Source organism: Ambystoma mexicanum, chromosome 1q, assembly GCF_040938575.1.
Source record: "Ambystoma mexicanum isolate Mex_15411 chromosome 1q, UKY_AmexF1_1, whole genome shotgun sequence".
Lineage (NCBI taxonomy): Eukaryota > Metazoa > Chordata > Amphibia > Caudata > Ambystomatidae > Ambystoma > Ambystoma mexicanum.
In genome coordinates, this window is record NC_090922.1 from 1,347,433,787 (window position 1) to 1,347,451,784 (window position 17,998).

Genomic DNA, 17,998 nt, shown 5'->3' on the forward strand with positions numbered 1-17,998 from the left:
TCACTGTGAGCAATTACTGAGTAAGCATTGATCTGCATGATGGGCTGTGTGCTTGTGATCCATGGGTGTTGAATGGGGTGCTTGGCCATTTGAACACTAGCGATGATCAGGGTAGGCTGTGGAGGGAGGAGAAACATGGTGATGTCTTTTGGCAAGAAGTAGTAGTAATGACTACTTTATAGGTGAAATGCAGGACAGCGGGACAAGCTCTTAGTCCTGTCAGGCATGAACAGACACAAACTGGTAATGTCCTTGTCTTTGTCCGTCCTTTGCTGAGGACGCTGGCGATGAGGACCACCTAAGGAGGACTGGTGAAACAGGTGGTGGGTCGAGCAGCTGAGTGACCAGCAGCCTCCTCGATGCTGCTTTTCTGGAGCTGGCTTTAAGCCCCTAACTAGATGCCTGGAAGGTGCAAGACTTGGTTGTGGGTTGAGCCATTGAGTGGCAGGTATGGGCACATGACCAGCAACATCATCAATACTGTCTGCCTGGAGCAGGCCTGGGGTCCTGACACTATAAGTCTGCTTGGAGGTTTAGCCTGAGCCATCATTGCGCAATGTGGGACCAAGAACTGAGCAAGAAAAAGGAAGATGTGTACCCTCTTCCGCAGCCACATGGACTCCTCACCCTTACTTACTACGGAGGCATTAAATAGTGCTGTGGAGGACTGTTAGACCCCCAACCACAGATTTTCTTTTTTCTCACTAAACCTGTGAGTTTTGACATCCTTATCTGCACTGTAACTTCAGAGATGGTTAGGGTACACCTATATATCACTGGCCTCCAGGCGAGGCCCTGAACATTCTTATGCAGCATCTTCATTCCCAACAACTTGTTGTATTCCCCGTAGAACCCTTCCAGAAATGCTCCAGGTGGGTTGCTCTCTTGCACTGCACCTGTCCTTTGATGCCAAACCTCTGAGGCTTTTTTGAAAGAGGGGATGTCTCCTGCAATTGTGTCAGTGTAAGTTTGGACAGTCCTTAGCTGTGATGAAATGTATAGGCTATGTGCTGGAAATCTCTCGTCCAAAAGGTAAAGACACCAAGAGGCTCCCATATTAAAGATGTACCTCATATTCAGGAGCAGGGCTAGAAGTAACCTCACCTCCCAGGGAAACGTGTTGCAAGAGTTTTGCTGGTATCTGTGTATATTGTCCCAAAACAGTAGCAGACTGCAGCAAAAATATTTTGGTGGTATAATCCAGGGTTACATTTGCAGTATCCACATTGGTAGATCTGAACCAATGATCAAGTGGAGCTACTGACCTGGTTTACGTCACTGAAAGACCAATCTGAACACATTCAAAAGAAACAGAAGGGCATTTTGAACAGAGCCTGCAGAAATAATATCAGGGGTTGTTTGTCTAGTGAAACCTGTCCAAGATCTTTTAAGAGTTCTGCTCCAAGATAACAGTTCAAGTTCATACAATGGGATTCCACACGTAGGGCCTCATTCCGAGATTGGTGGTGTGTGAAAAAATGGAGGTAATTCCATTATCGCATTTTTTTTGCAGTACGGAATTACTTCAATTTTTTCCACATTGCCAAATTACAAGTTGAGGTGGAATTGCCACTGGTGGAATTACCGAGTGTCATGATGCCGGTGGTAAATCCTCCACTTTTCACCTAAAAATCAGCAGAATTACCACTTTGTAATTCCGCTTGTGGGAATTGCCCCATAAATCCCCAATGGGGGATCCCCAAATGGGAACTAACACTGACCTACCACCCCTTGAAATATTGTTGTAAACCTCTGGGACCAAGTGGCAGGAATGGTGTCCGATTCTGGTGGTACCACCAAATTAGGAATGAGGCCCATAGTGTCTACTCTGTATTTCAGAAGAGGAAGGCTACCCACAGAGAGATGCTGAAGACTGCATTTTTTTAAGTTGAAGGAGAAGATCAACAGAGGGAACAAATTGGTGCTGAATTAAAACATTTTTTTAAATCATACACCCACTGACTCTCAAGCGCAGCCAAGCATGGGCGTAATTTCAGGGGGGACAAGGATGTTGACCTCTTCACCTTTGGCGGCACACCATATTACAGAGGGGAGATGGGTGCGCTCGGATTTCTTCCAGGAGGTTGACTGCTTGAGCTACGAAGATCGTGGGGGAAAACATCTTAGGATATGCCTTATCTTCAGTGGTTACGTAGTCAGGACGTTGAGACAAGGCGTCTGCAATCAGATTTTGTGATCCAGGGACATGAATGATGTGGAACTGGTACTGGGCAAAAAAGTAGGCCCAATGCGCCTGACGACTATTTCTACATTCCAATGACTGTAGAATCTGAAGATTCAAATGGTCCGTACGGACTTGGACTGGATGTCTAGCTCCCAGAAGTAGATGCCGCCATTCAGTGAAGGCTTGGCGGATGGCTAACAATTCCTTTTCCTTTTCCAGGACAGAGTAGTGTGTTTCACTCGGAGTCAGGGTTCGTGAAAGATAAGCAATGGGGTGTTCCAACTTATCTTCTAATGTCTGTTTCAACACTGCTCCTATGGCGTAATTAGAGGCATCCGTTTCCAATAGAAATGGTCGGCTTATGTCGTGTTGGGCTAAGATAGGAGCTTGTGTAAACTCGGTCTTCAAACGCTGGAATGCTGTGTCTTGCTGTGTGGACCAGATAAAAGGGGTGTCCTTCTTTAAGAGAGCAACGATCGGTTGAACAATCTCGGGAAAGGTGGATATGAACTTTCGGTAGAAATTGGCAAGTCCCAGGAAGGACTGAACTTGTTTCACGGACGTGGGAGCAGGCCATGCCAGAATGGCCTTTACCTTTGAAGGGTCCATACCAATTCCCTCTGGGCTAAGGATAAATCCTAGGTAGTGAACAGAGGTAACGTGAAACAAGCATTTTTCGGGTTTGGCCAAGAGTTGGTGTTCACAGAGTCTTTGTAGTACTGCCTTTACGTGTTCTTCATTCTTTTGAGGGTCAATATGTCATCCAGATATACAATGACGAAGAGGAACAACATGTCAGAGAACACCCTATCCATAAAACTTTGGAACATGCCCTTTGGACTAGCATTAGCTAGTCCAACGGGCATGACCAGATATTGTTAATGGCCAAAGGGTGTTCTAAAGGCGGTTTTCCACTCGTCTCCTTCCCGGATATGGATCAAATGATAGGCACCCCGGAGATCCAACTTGGTGAATATAACTGCGCCTCTTACGGCTTCCAGGATATCTGAAATCAAGGGTAGTGGGTATCGGTCTTTGAGGGTGCATTGATTTAGGCCACGATAATCGAGGCAGGGTCTGAGTTCCTGGGTATCCTTTTTGGGAACAAAGAATAACGAAGCACCTGCTGGAGATTTTGAAGGTCTTATGGTGCCATTTTCAAGGTTGGTATCCAGGTATTCTTTGAGGGCCTTTTTCTCGGGTTCAGAAAGGATGAACATCCTGCCGAAGTGAATCACTGCTGAGGGTTCCATTTCTTTTGCACAGTCTTCAGGCCTGTGTGGGTGTAAGGCCTGGACTATGGCAGTCGAAAACACATCGGCGTAACCTTGGTAGGGCTCAGGGACTTGTATGATATTGGAAACCACGAGTGGTGTTTCTTGGTCTTTATGCGGATCCTTAGGGGGTGTTGATGAAGGTTCCAGGAATAGGCAGTGAGACATACAAAACTCTGACCCTAGGATTAGTGATCCTGCTGTCCAGTTGATATACGGATTATGTTTTTGTAAACAGGGCATACCCAATACCATGGGGTGGTGGGCTGACTTAATGATGTCGAACCTAATCAGCTCTTGATGGTGATTTATTGAGAGCTGGATCTCCTTGGTCTGCAGGCTTATGGGCCCGGAAGTGAGGGGTCTTCCGTCGATGGCTTCCACAGGCTGCAAGGTACTTCGTGTCTCGTACGGAATCAAGTGATTAGCAAACCAATCATGATCAATGAAGATCCCCATTGCTCCGCAGTCTACCAAGGCCAAAATGGGATAGGTATTGCTCTTGGAGGGTGATAGAAATGCCTGTAGTATGACCAATTTGTTTTGTCCAGGAGAGTTCAAGGATGGAATTGATGTGGAGCAAACATCTCTCTCCCGAAGCTCTGCTCCATCTAGGATCGGGAGCTGGCGTTTCCCGAACGCCGAGGGGGGGGCTGGAGGACATTCCCTAACCAAATGTTAGTCCAAAGCACAATACATACACAACCCCGTATGAATCCTTCTCATTCTTTCTTGCGGGGATATGGGTCCACGGAAGGCTCCTACCTGTATGGGTTCTGGTTCTGTGACTGAGCCTGGGTTTGTGTCCGTTCTGACGGTGCTCTCAAAGGACACCTTGGAAGGATTTCCCCTGGATTTCTTCTTTTCAGCCTTTCTTTCCTGGATACGGAAGTCTATTTGCATGGCAAGGTCCATTAGTGCCTGGAATGAGTTTGGTTGAGCCACTCTGGCCAACTCATCCTTAATCTCATCATTCAGTCCTCTCCTGAACAGGGTGAAACTCACCTCAGAGGACCAATCAGCTTCCTTGGCCAATTGTTTGAATCGGGTCACATAAGTGAGCATATCCTGGGAACCCTGCTGAAAGTCTAACAGACGTTCCTGGGCACTAAAGACCTGCTCAGAGCGATGAACCATGTTTTTAAGGGCCTGTATGAACCCATCATAGTCATCTAGGAGGGCATCGCCGGAGTTAACGAGGGGTGTAGCCCAGTTTAAGGCATTCCCGGAAAGGTAGGAAATTATGAACCCCACCTTAGCTTTGGGAGTCGAAAAGTAATAAGGCTTAAATGTAAAGTGGACTAAACATGAATCCAGGAATCCACGAAGGGTTTTTGCCGACCCATCGTATTTGTCAACAATGCCGCCCAACAAGACACTTTCTTTTGTGGCTGAATCCCGGGATAGGACCAATTGTTTGAGTGCGGCATTTTCCGCCTTTAGATCTTGGACCTCGGTTGATAGTTCTTGCATGCCACGCATCAGGTCCTGAACAGCGGCTTCCATGTCGCTATCGAGTTCGATCGGGTGGCGTCTCAAACTGTCAAGGAGTTCCCCCCTTCTCACCTGGGTTCGTTCTTTGCTGGAGTCCTTGGTCGCTGCCTTCTAGTGGACGGACCTGGTCTTAAAGAAGGCTACCCGAGTCTCTTCTGACTCCAGAGTGCGTTCAGTTTCCGGGACGCGGGTCCAGGAATCCGGGGAACTAGGAAAGGTGCAACTAGCACATGAGTCCAGGAATTAGAAGGAAAGGAAGGGGCAAGGAACGGGAAGATAGACAGGTACAAGGAAACAATACCGCGAGCTACGGGACACCGGTCGGATCGCTACGTTGCAATACCATTGAGACGCACGGAGCCGCAGAAGGCGTGGTCTATTAATAGAATCCGTTACGTCCAGCGCGTGGAGCGAGAAAGGGGTTTCACGCTGGACGACCATGTTGGGAGTATTATGGAGTGCAAGCCCCGTTGTGACAAGGACCAGGAAGTCCAAAAGGGGCGTGTTCTGTAGTTCATGACACAAACCCTTTCAGGAGCTTATGCAACTCCAACTCCAAATAGGTTGCCTCCAGGAGACACATCTCTTAAGGCCAAATGAGAAAAGACTAGCGTCAAACTTGTATCCAGTGATGTTCTCAACTAGTGGAAAATCCAAAAGGGCTGAGGTAAACGTTAAGTTACATACAACATGTTTTTCTTTCTCAATGATGAAGTTTCTTTCCAACCCAGAAGGCAAATGTTTTCAAACAGGAAGGTAGCAGGTGCTTTGCTCACCACTGGCCTCTATTTATGCACCTAATCGAAAACAGGATGATGTCAGGAGAAATATTTCAGAACAGTTAAAAGGTTGGGCAAAAGGAGAAAACATTCTGGTAGGTAATTGCAAATGTGTCCTCAATCCAGAGTTGGACCGCTCCTCAAAATGTACTGCTCGGATGTCATGGTAGCCTCCTCTAACCTGAGGTTTAGACTAAGGGAGATGAGGTTGGTCAATACTTGGAGGAGACAACAACCAAATAAGGTAGACTATTCTCATTTTACCCCATGACACCTACTCAAAAATCATCTTGATATTTTTATTGTTAGGCCTGTTATATCAAGTTAGAGAAGTGACTATTGGAACCTCCGCTTTCTATGACTCCGCTCTGTATGATTGTTCAGTGGCAGTCAGTGGCGGCAAAAGGAACATATACTTTGCAACGGCAAAGACAGAAAAAATATTGAGGTTACAATCACAAACTACTTTAGAGATAAACTGCCTCATCACGAGTTTGGCGTTAACCCTTAAATGCGGCAGTAACGCTATTACCGCTGCATTTAAGGGTCTGCCAAATCCCAGGCTTGGTGGATTTACCCCCAGCTAAGAGCTTGGGGCAAATCTGCCACGATTTTGCTGATTTTCGGTGCTATTACTGCTAGCGGTAATACCGCTGGCGGTAATAGTGCCGAACATTCCCCATTGGGCCCAAATGGGGAATTGGAAATTTCCGAATGGGCCCAATGGGGAATGGGGACTTACCGTTCCGCCAAACCCGTGATCCGGCACTATAGCGCCAGGGGGTTTGTCGGTAGGGCTAATAGCTCCAGCGGTAATACCACCGGGGTTAGCGCCCAACTCGTGATGAGGCCCATGTTAACAGACACCTCCTTGTGGACTCGCTGAGATGAGTTCAAGACAGATATGAGGGGTGAAATCATTGTTAACTCTAGTAAGAACAAACATTTCAGGCGCCTTGAAGGAGCCAGGCTAGAGAAACAACTTATGCCGATCGAAGGTGAACATAAAGCATGATAGGCCTACTAAATATGCTAACAACTATTAAGGCAACGGCCATCCATAATCAAAAGTAACCAGATTTTCTTTGCATATGGTCAAAAGGCAGAGTGTAATCTGGTCAAGCAAACTTAAGTGAACATGAACATAGCTTACATACACAAGCTCACAAAAGCGAATGAATATGAGGTGTAATGGCAAGGGGATAAGCAGGTGGAGCTTCAATCCTTTCTTAAACAGTTATAGTCTGCTGAAATGTGTAACCCATACGTGCAGCATGCGTAGTATGAGGAAGTGTCACTCCCCGCTCTATCATCTGGACAGAGAGAATATCTTGAGCAACCCATAACAACTGAAGTACTTGCTGCTATCAAAAATCCCAAGCTTCATAAAAGACCAGGATCCAACAGCTTTACAGGAATATCCTCTGAGGTTATAGACCCAAGCTGAGTTACTCACCCAACTCAACCTTTCATTTTAGAGGGATGGGTTCTCTAACAGAAACAATGGAAGAAACTTGCATCACAATTGTTTCTCTTTTGCAAAGGTGAATTTTTCTCTGTGCATCATAGCAAGCAATAGCTTTAATAAATCAGGGTCCACACCTCTTCACCAGGATTCCTGCAGATAGATTTATCAGATGTATCCATTCCTTTGTAGACCCTAATCAATCAGGATTTCTCCCCCAGTGAAATGCTTTTTGGTAGATGTGGTAGCAATAGTTGGTAGGTTTAAAAAATCAGATTGATCGAAGGTCGAAACAGCATTCCTGCACTGGATGCTGAGAGGGTGTTTGATCGAGTAGACTGGGACTGCCTGCCGAGTGATCTTCAGAAATTTGTATTTGGATTCAATTTTCTTTATTGTACTGTCTATTTACCAAAATTCCAACACTTGGATAAGAGAAGATGGTAATATCACTAGTCCTTCCTCTCTGAAATGAGGCATAAAGCATGGTTGTCACCATCACAGTTTACAGTTTGACCTGGTTATGGAGCCGTTTGTGGCTCACATCAGGAAGAGAAAAGCCATAACAGTGATCTTTTGGGCAAACAATCAGCACAAACTTAATCTCCTTGTGGATGTTATAATATGTTATAGGTACTTGTAGAGCGCATGTACGCCCAAAGGCATCATGGCGCTAGACCAGCAAACACAACTGACTAAAGACCTAGAACAGGAAGGTTTTGAGAGAGCTGCGAAAGGCTAGATGATCGAAGATAACTCGCATAGAGTAGGGAAGAGCGACAAGCCTTTGCTGCACACGGGGGAGTCTGAACCGAGGGACATGAACCAAAATAGCAGACTGAGAACGAAGAGAACGAGAAGGAACATAGGGAGGAAACTTTTCCTGAAGATTTTTCACCCCTACTTTGTGAAAAGCACGATGGACAATGCACAAAGATTTAAAAAGAACACACTTCTCAAGCGGGAGCCAATGAAGCTTTTGAAGTAGAGGAGACATGTGTGCTCCCAAAGTAGGGTGAAGAACGGATCTAGCAGCAGCGTTCTGGAGGAGTTGAAGATGGTTCATCAAATAGCGTGGTTGGCCAAGATAGCGTGAGTTGCAGTAATCAACCGTGCTAAGTACCAGAGCAGCCACCACCGGAGCCTGAAGCTGAGCCGGGATGAAAGGAAGAACTTTCTGCAAGATTTTTTATTTGAAGTGACCAGTACTGCAGACAGACGCAACCTGATCCTCCATAGAGAGGGATGCAGCAATTTGTTCACCCAGATATTTTACTGAATGGGCAGGCATGGGAAAGGGGACCAAAGAGCTAGGCCAGAACACATCCATCCAAAAAGAGAGGGGGTTGGAAGTACCAACAACCAAAACCTCTGTTTTGTCACCGTTAGGTTTAAGCTAGTTTGCCGCCATCCAGGAACCCAGGTCATCTAGGCAACTCCTAAGCAATGCAGCAGTATCTGGCTGAGTGAGATCAAGATGTGCCAAAATCTGCATGTCATCACCATAGGGGGACTGGATAAGGCGGAGAAGTGGCCTAAAGTACATGTTGAACTATGTCGGCGACAAAGCGGATACCTGTGAAACACTGCAGGATAGCAAAACCGGTTTTGAACAGAAAGGGGCAAGGGAGACCGATAGAGAGCGATCGGCCAGAAAGGCAGAGAACCAGGCCAAAACTTGGCCAGACAAACCAGCTTCCGATAGCCGTCCGATCAGGGTGGGATGATCAACCCTGTCGACTGCAGCAGATAGATCTAACAATATCACTGCCCCGACCCCACCCTGATCAACCAGACGGGCAAGGTCATCCAGCACCGAAGTGAGGACTGATTACCTACCCATCCCAGGCAGAGAGCCAGCCTGAAAGGAATCAAAAGAACCAAAGGACTCAAAAAAGAGGAAAGCAGAGGTGCAACAAGAGACTCCAACAATTTCATGAGAAAAGAAAGCAGAGAGATGGGATGAAAATTAGTGAGCACAGAAGGATCCAGCAAGGGCTTCTTGAGCAAGGGAATCACGAGAACATGTTTCAAAACATTGGGAATGCATCCATCACGAAATGAAGCATTCACTGCCGTGGTGATCAAAGAGACAATATCACCCGATATTTCCTTGAGAAGAGCAAAAGGAATTGCGTCAGAATGAGAGGCTGATTTAAGCCGATGAATGGCCGTGAGAACATCTTGGTCAGAAACGATGGGAAAGACCGATCAAGTATAGGTAGTTAGAGGCGTTGAGTCCAAAGGGGGCAGAGTATCAGTCTGCCCAACAGTATAGCTAATATTTTGACGAATAGTCTCAATCTTGCCTTGAAAAAAGCAAGAGAGAGAATCACAGAACTCCTGAGAAGGCACAGCCTGAGAGCCCGACTTGATTAGGGAAGAAAGAGAGTGAACCAGTTTAAACAAGGCCTTAGGATGATTAACGGCCATCTCCACCTTCTGACTAAAATAAGATTTTTTCGCTGAGATGATACCCTTATCATATGCTGTCGTAGTGCGATGAAAAGAGATTGTATCCTCAGAGGAGTAAGTGGCACGCCACTTCCTCTCTGTTTGTTTACAGCGAAGCCCTATGCCAACTACGTTTGAAAATGGCAGGTTTGACCACAAGAGGAATAGGATCCGGATGAAGAAAAGAAAAAGGGACCATATAATGGTCTGACCATAGTACTGGACTAGGGGGAGACATAATAATAGAGGCCGGAGGGGCACAAACAAAGTCAGAAATGTTTCCAAGTCTATGAGTGGGTTATGAGATTAATTGAGGAAGACCAAGATCAGACATAAGAGCCAAGAAAGTAGCTACCTGTTGAGCATTGGTTGTATTAGATGGAAGATTAAAATCCCTAACAATAAAGAGGTTGGGGTATTTTAGCTGGAGTTCCTGCACAAAAGCAGGAAAATCCACACAAAAAGAACTGTCAGCACCGGGGGGTCGATAGACCACAAGGACAGACAGCATCAGGGTTAACGATACAGTAATACAAGCCAAAAGACACTCCATTTTAAGGGAGTGCTTAGGCACAGTACAAGAGATTTTATAATTATCCTAATGCATAATGGCTACACACCCCACCCCCTGGATGACTAGAGAGACGGTCCACATGAGACAGCTCGTAATTAGGGGGGCGTGTTTGGATAATAGAGGGACCTGACATCCCAGAAAGCCAGGTCTCTGTCAAAAACAGTAGATCGAAATGAGAATTAGCAACTAGGTCCATAGCGTGAGCTACCAGAGAACAAGTATTCCAAAGACAACACTTAAGAGCATTAGCTACAGATGTAGTTTCAGTGGCTGCAATGAAAATGTGAATGCCAGCTGGCCATTGGGTAGCAGATGGCGCCAAAGACACTAAAGTACTATGGTCCAGATAGCCATGCGTAATAGAATCACCACTTAAGAAATGCAGGCCATGCATGGCCAGCACACGGACGAGCACAGATGGGCTGGACTTTGGCGCAACTTCATCACGCAGAGACCTCGCCCGCTGCGCTTCCACGCACGGTCCTTTATACCCACACACATTGCTAGGATCAAAAGCCTGCCCTTTTGAGAAGGGCAAAGAAAACAGACCGATCACCGTGTCTGTAGTAAGCAGCAATGAACCGGTCAATGCGATAAGCATGCCCCCTTACTGTTCATTCACAAATCACATGGAAATTCAAGTACCACACCTCAGTTTTTACAATACTTATTTTTATAGTTTTTAGCATCTACTTGCTTAATGGTTTAGGTATAGTACTGTCTGCTGCTTTCTAGATGAAAAGAACTGGAATCTTTAATAGGTTTTCTCTGTCAGGCAGGTGCAGAAGTGTTAAAAAAGAAGAAAAAAGCATATTCTTCGATGAATCTTTCTCTCTTGATTCTTTCATAAAGGTGGGACCCTCTGGGTTAATTGGTTTGGGGATCCATAGTCCAAATGCACTGACTCTGGGTGATCTTATTGTCCTCTAGGTCAGGTCATTTCATAACCGACCGGTTTCTGTGGTAAGGGGTAGTTAAACCACATTCATCAGGGCTTAGATTGTGGGCATGTGGGTGAGTGCCCTCTTCGTTAATATTGCAGCGTTGTCGGGTCACGCGCGAGAACTCAACGCGCACGGCCCGCCAGACCAACCAGACACGAGCAGCAGGTCTCAGGCCGCCTCACCCCTCCGTGCAAAAACTACTATCTACATGGATAGGGTAGAGGAACCGTATTAATCCTGACAACGCTGCAATAGTAACAAAGAGGGCACCACCCACTAGAGAGGGGCAGGGAAAACAGACCGATCACTGTGTCTGTAGTAAGCAGCAATGAGGAAGCCAGTCACCTTCCGCAACGCAGAAAACAGTGATTACAAGGAAAGCAGCAATGTTTTTGAAACGGTTGCCCAGTCACTCACCCAACACACTAAGTACATTTGAAAAGAAACAAATTAAAACAGACCGCAGGATGTACCTGCCGGTATGATGTAATTTTAACAATCACTCAGCCTGAAGTCCTAATCCCAACAATTCAATTTAAAATTGCATACTTTTAAGCAGTTTCAGGTTTTAAATTAGAACTTTTCAACTGTAATTTACCTCGAAACAAAGTTGATGTGATGCTGGAAATGCATTGGACGCCAGGGCCTCCATATCCTTGTCCTGTACATGTACTTATCATGTGTGTTCTGTGTTATTTTCTGCACAGGAGTCCATGTGGGATTCCTGGCTGTGCAGCTTTTCCTCTTTTCGGTTGTGGTGAACAGAAACCCTTGAGATACCCTTATGGCACCCGTGTACCCCTAGTGTATGTTTTTGGGCACCTATGTATGGCCCACAGAGCAGGATATGGGCTGGTGGCAGCTCCATGCTGAATTTGACAGGTGCTCTGAGTATCTTCCATTTTGGAATACTCGGGCACTGCCATAGGAATCAGTGGATTCCTGATAGAAGGCGAACTGGCCCATGTGCCTGCTTGGTTTATATTACATGGTACATTGTTTTCCCAAAGTCCTGGGAAGGCCTGACTCTGTTCCTTCCCCTGACTGGCTGTTGGGTGGAAGAGCCTTTGCAGTGACTGTATGTTGTGTGTACACCCTTGGGGTGGGACCTGTGTGAATGCAATGTGTGACCAATATGCATTTAATGTTATGGGTATCTGGTTTCTGTGTGTGTGACACAATGAATGAGACAGCCCTGCCTGAAACTGACATGAATGCAGTGTGGTGTGCTGAAAGGCTGGGTGCTTGCCCCAATCCACATTACTTGTTATGGGTGTCTGGGTGGAAGTGAATGGCCTGAATGCACTGTGGGCCTGATTGGCTGCCTGCCTGCATGAATGCCCTTCTGACTGACTGATTGGCTGACTAAGCTTGGCTCAACAGTGTGAATGAGGGACAGATGTGTATATCTGTGGACCTCTCACTTACCAATTTGTTCAGAGGCTGAAGTTGCAACTTGAAGCTGCTTATCCTAGAAGCCCAGCTGGAAGAAGAAGAATTGCTGCTACTTTCCTTTGATGAAATCCGAAAGCTGTTGAATCTGTCGAGGACTTATCTGTGAGAGTACCTTGCTAGGAGACCTCTCCCTGAGCTATGAAGGAACATCGTGCAGAAGCTGATCTTCATCGAGGGACCCTGGAAGCCAGTCCCGAAAGGCTGTCTACCGGAGACGGAGTCAGCAGAGAAATCTTGAAATAAAGCACCAGGACATTGAGGCCGTCGAAGTCCATTGCCGGTTTCGGAGGATTTCCTTAACCTCTGAAAGCCAGTCGAGTCGTGTAGCACAGAAGCAGTGACAGCTCGACGCTGTGCTGCTCTACAACAAGAGGCGCAACGCTCCACCTTTGCCTAAGAACATTGAAAGAAGGGCTTCCTTGCCATCACAGTGAACTGCTTTGTCCTGCCGGAAAAAGTCGAGGCCGTCGACGACCGAGGAGAATCCGCCGGTGGGTTTCCCGCCGCCTGAAGTCCACAAAGACGCCGACAAGTGAAGATCCGAAATCCAGCCGTGGTCGAGTCCGGACATCAACGCCGACATCCGACGCCGACACTAGACACCCGCTGCTGGGCCTACGTTCTTCATCGAGTCTTCTTTGCGGCACCAAACTCGTTTCTTTGAGGACTCTCGACGCCATGTGGCTCCTGCTTTAAAGGGAGTCCACCCTCGAGGGATCTGTCAATGAACCGTTGAAGATACTCTGCTAAACTCAGGTACATTGGGGTAGTGGAACATTTTTGACCAGCAAAAAATTATATATTAACATTAATGGACTGGGCATGTTAATAAACGTTATTACAGGTTGCCCAGGTGGGGGATACTCCTTCAGAACTGCCTCTAGGTATAGGGGGTCAGCATTCTGCCATTGTTTAACCCAACTTGTCTTCCTTCCTATGTCCTATGCTGATATACATGCTGATACACATTGCTGTTGGATTTGTATGCCATTAGAACTGTCAGCAGATGGTGCATTTTAAAGGAGTCAATAGTTAAGTGTGGTACCATATAGACTTTGTATATTTTTGTCATAGTAGATTTGCCAAAGTACAAAGTGTGTTATTAATTGCTGTATACACCTTGAACCTTATTTTTATATAAAGAATGTGTTAGCACATAATATAGTGTGTGGACATTCCTTTGTGGGGGAATTGGGGACTACACTGTACTTAGGAACAAGCCTGCACCACCTCCTGAGAGCTTAAGCCTTGGTTGCTCATCCATAGCTACCATATAGAGAACATTGGCTGGGGTGCTCTGTGCGTCTACTCTGCTATATAGAGGGTAGGAGTACAGATACCCCCTCCAGTCTTTACAGTTGAGTTACAGTTGAGTTATTGAAAAACCCTTGCCGCTCTCTCCGGCCAAGAATTCACAGAGACATCGGGGAATATTCATGACAGGCATACTCAGAAACATCTACACTCTCTAATTACCCTAGACTGATAAACACTATCTAACAAGATCTAAATAAATGAGGGGCTTGCAGTTTAGTGGGTAGGTAAACTCGCCATAGTAAAAATAATTGAATTCCTGCTCTTGCAATGGCTTTTCCAGGCACCCCAAGTCCCGATTCTCAAGTCAGACCTAAAACGCATATAGGGTATAATTATGTACTACATATGGAGTGGCAAAAGTACTAATCTTTAAAAAAAAACGTTTTATATAAACTGAGAAGCCCGGAATGTCCCAATATTATGAACTAATATTGTACTTCAAATGTGACAGCATTACCGAATGGATGAGAGTTGAATCCGAAAGAGTGGCTTTTGATGGAGCATTCAGTTGCTGTGTCCAACATTTGGAGCACACCTTGGCTATGCCCTAGGTCTCGGGATGGTTTATATAAATCCCATAGCAAAGTTCAATCTCGATGTATGGAATGAGGTTGCAAAAATGGGAAATGGGACATCTATCCTTCTCCATTCATCCACATTTTTCAAAATCAAGCCCAGATGCGAGGGGCAGCCTTTTACCAGTTGGATAAAAGGTGGGTGCACCAAACTAGGGGTTTTTTTTTAGGGGGAGAATTACAGGTTTTAGGGTTTACAAAAATAATTGCAGTACCTCGAACTGTGCCAAGTTCCAATATTGACAAATCAGATATTGGGCAATGCCACTTCTAGTAAGAGCGGTGGAAGAAGTTCCACCACTGAACTAGAAATAACCCATGGGTGACATCTGGCAAGGGGTTATTATTGGCCTTCTACAAAGTTATGTTAAAGCTAAAGAATCCAGCTCCTGATCACCATAAAAGTGGATGCAGAATACCTTTGATGGTGCGTACTTGGATTAAGTTTCTGAAACATATGTGGGTGTTGCTTCCAGTACTGATCAATGGAGATGGGGAATTATTACTTGCTGGAGACGAGGTACTAATTCATAATTTGCTGCTTGTGGCTAAAGGGTGTGACTAAGTAGGAACCAACCTTGATGATAATGTGGTTGTCTAGATGCTGGACATTGGGGACGACAGAATCACTATCTCACACTATACATGGAACAATGGGAAGCTTTCCCACAATGTGGGACCCTTTCTACAGCAAGCTGTAAAAAGACATTAGGACCTTCATCGCCTGCATAAGTAGCTAGTAAGCACTGTACTGATTCAATGTTGCAGCTTAAATTCTTAATTTCTTAAAATGTGTTAATTTGAACCTCTCTCTGCTTCTTGGCGAGGGGTACTTTGGGAGAAGGTGTGTAGGGAACAAGCACATGTTTATGATGGTTTTCTGTTTTTAAATACAAATAAAGAAGTTGGAAAAACAAAAAGTAACAAGAGCTCAATTTAACTTGGACCTTCCACCGCAGCATTGTTATCCTTGAATTCATTATTTTTTAAATGTTACTCCACTTTTTTAAAACTATTTATTCGAGCTAACATAATCTGTACAACCACATTATACACATTTGCGACAGGTTACACAATCATAGTTCATTCTGGCAAACTACAGGTAAATCTGTGTTCCTGGGTAAATAGGAAAATAGTTTTTTTCTGGCCTAACATAAGAGGTTTTTATTCTCTTTCAGAACGGTATCGAGCTTCAAACTGAAAATTGCTGGAAAGTCACTTCCTACTGAAAAATTTGCCATTCGCAAGTCTCGCCGATACATCTCCCAAAAACCTGCACGTCTCCCTGTACCGCCACTGGTATGTCTGATAGATGTGTTTGTTTCAAATATAATCAACCACAATGCATAACTAATTATAATGTGAGCCCAATGATCCATCCTTTAGGCTACTTTTGAATGGGCCCAAGCAAGACAGAGGGATACGCCTATGCAGGGCAACCTTAACCAGATACACAGCTGCTCAAATCTCTTGAGTCTAGATTGGTCCAAACCTTAATGTATCGGATACCATGTGGAGGTAGACATTGAGGCAGGGTAAACCACTGAGCCCTGACATGCATATCATACATTAAAAGCTCAGGTTTTAATAAACACTGGTTCTATTTTAGTGTAGTAACTCAGGATCTGAGGTTCATCTTGTGGTTGCTTGGGAAGCAAAGTGTCCGTACCCAAGATTTATGTGGTGCAGGAATCAGAGGTGTAGGGGTTCAAGTGACCTGGTGTTTCGAATCCACTGTTTTTCTGAGAGCTGGAGGTAATGTGGGAAGATAGTGTTTATTTTACACATACAGTGTTGGTGAGATATTGCAAGATGTTTTTGTATAACACTTTCCACTACAGGTTTTGCCATTTCATAACCTGATCTAATCATTGACTCACACATGGCGATGCTCAAAAAGAACAAACATAGTGCTGCCTAGGAGATGGTACAAAAGCAAGTAATTAGTAGACAAAAGAGCTTGCCTCCAGTCTCAAAAGTGGTATTATGCTCTCACATCGCACACGAAGGAAGCACGCTTTTACAACTGCACCGCAGGCTCTTTCAATCTTTCTGCTAAACTCTACAAAGTTTCTTGTGAAATGAAGCATCTTCTCATGCTCTCGCTGACACTCAGCCCATCTTTTTCACGAAGAAGATCAAAGCCATTAAACAGTATTTCTTGTCAAGAACATGAGACCCTTTGGAGCAGGTCACTTCATGTTCTGCTCATACGATTAAAGCCCAACATCACCACCATTGACCCTGCCTTAACTGCCCTGGTCAGCGCCTCCCTTGTATGGGGGTTTTCCACACTCTTTAAAGAAAACACCTATTTCTTGCTTAGGAAGGCCAATGCAGATCCCAACATCCCTGTGAACTACCATCCAATAGCCAACACTCCATTCATGGACAATCATCATTGAAAGGTAGCTACCCAGCAACTCCAAGATTACAGACCAAGACAACCTCCTTCACTACCATCCAGGCCATCCACTGGGACAGAATCTGCCCTGCTCTACATGAGAGATGAAATCCAATCAGCTCATAATGTCAACACACCATCTATCTTCATCCATTTGGGCCTCTGGGCAGCATTTGAAATGATCAGTCATGTCACTCTGCTCAGTTGCCCTGGAGCCTCCCTGGGATTAAGCTTTGCATTGCATCCTTCCATGATAGAGACATTCAATGGAAATCAGTCCTGTTCGTCGGCACTCCAATCAGTTGAGTCCCTCAAAGCCTCATCCTTTCCCCTTGCTATTTAATTCTTATCTTAAATCCCTCACTGTTATCAGACCCCAGTCAGCTATGTTTTAGATGCAAGCCGAAGACATTCACATTTTCTTCAGACTCCAAAGCCCTCATCCTATCAGTAACTCCCCAATTTGATTATGAACTGACAATGGCTACCTTAATGCTTCGAAGATAAAAATTATTCACTTAGGCAATAATATCTCTTCAGCCGTTCTTTTCACTTTTAGCTTTTGGCTAAAAATCCAGTTATTTTTGGCAATATTATTTTTTTATTACATCTTTTTATTAAGTTATAAACAACAGAACAAGACAATAAGAATGAGGAGAGGAGACGGCATACCAAGAGAAAGAAAGAACCATTAATTGGTAACATTTTGTGCGAACTACGTTCAACCGACGCCTACCTTTTGAGAATATTCAGACTTTTATTTCACACATTCACGACATCTCTCTCAGGACACCACTAAGAAGGCACACTTCCATCTCCATGTCTTGAGATCCATACTGCCTCTTGAACATGACTGTAAGTCATCGCTGCCATGGTCCTGGCACACCTAGACTATTGTAACAGTCTTCTATTGGTTCTCCCTTTTAATTTGATCCTGCACCTCCAGAACACATTCAAAACAAGGCTTCGAGTATGACCCTAGATTCCACTTACCTCAAACAAAGTTCCTCAGCATCTGCCCATACATGCCCTTAAGGTCTGCAGACTCCTTGCTGTTGTGACCACCTCTTGCAAAATG

General features: G+C 45.1%; 1 protein-coding gene across 2 annotated transcripts in view; it reads left to right on the forward strand.

Annotated features, from left to right (window-relative positions):
- TTC39A (tetratricopeptide repeat domain 39A) overlaps positions 1–17,998 on the forward strand; it is a 1,012,086-nt gene that overhangs the window by 786,456 nt on the left and 207,632 nt on the right. For both annotated transcript variants that reach the window (XM_069642215.1, XM_069642216.1), the window contains exon 14: positions 15,695–15,815. In XM_069642215.1, the coding sequence (XP_069498316.1) occupies positions 15,695–15,815 (121 nt within the window). The remainder of the gene's footprint in view (positions 1–15,694; positions 15,816–17,998) is intronic.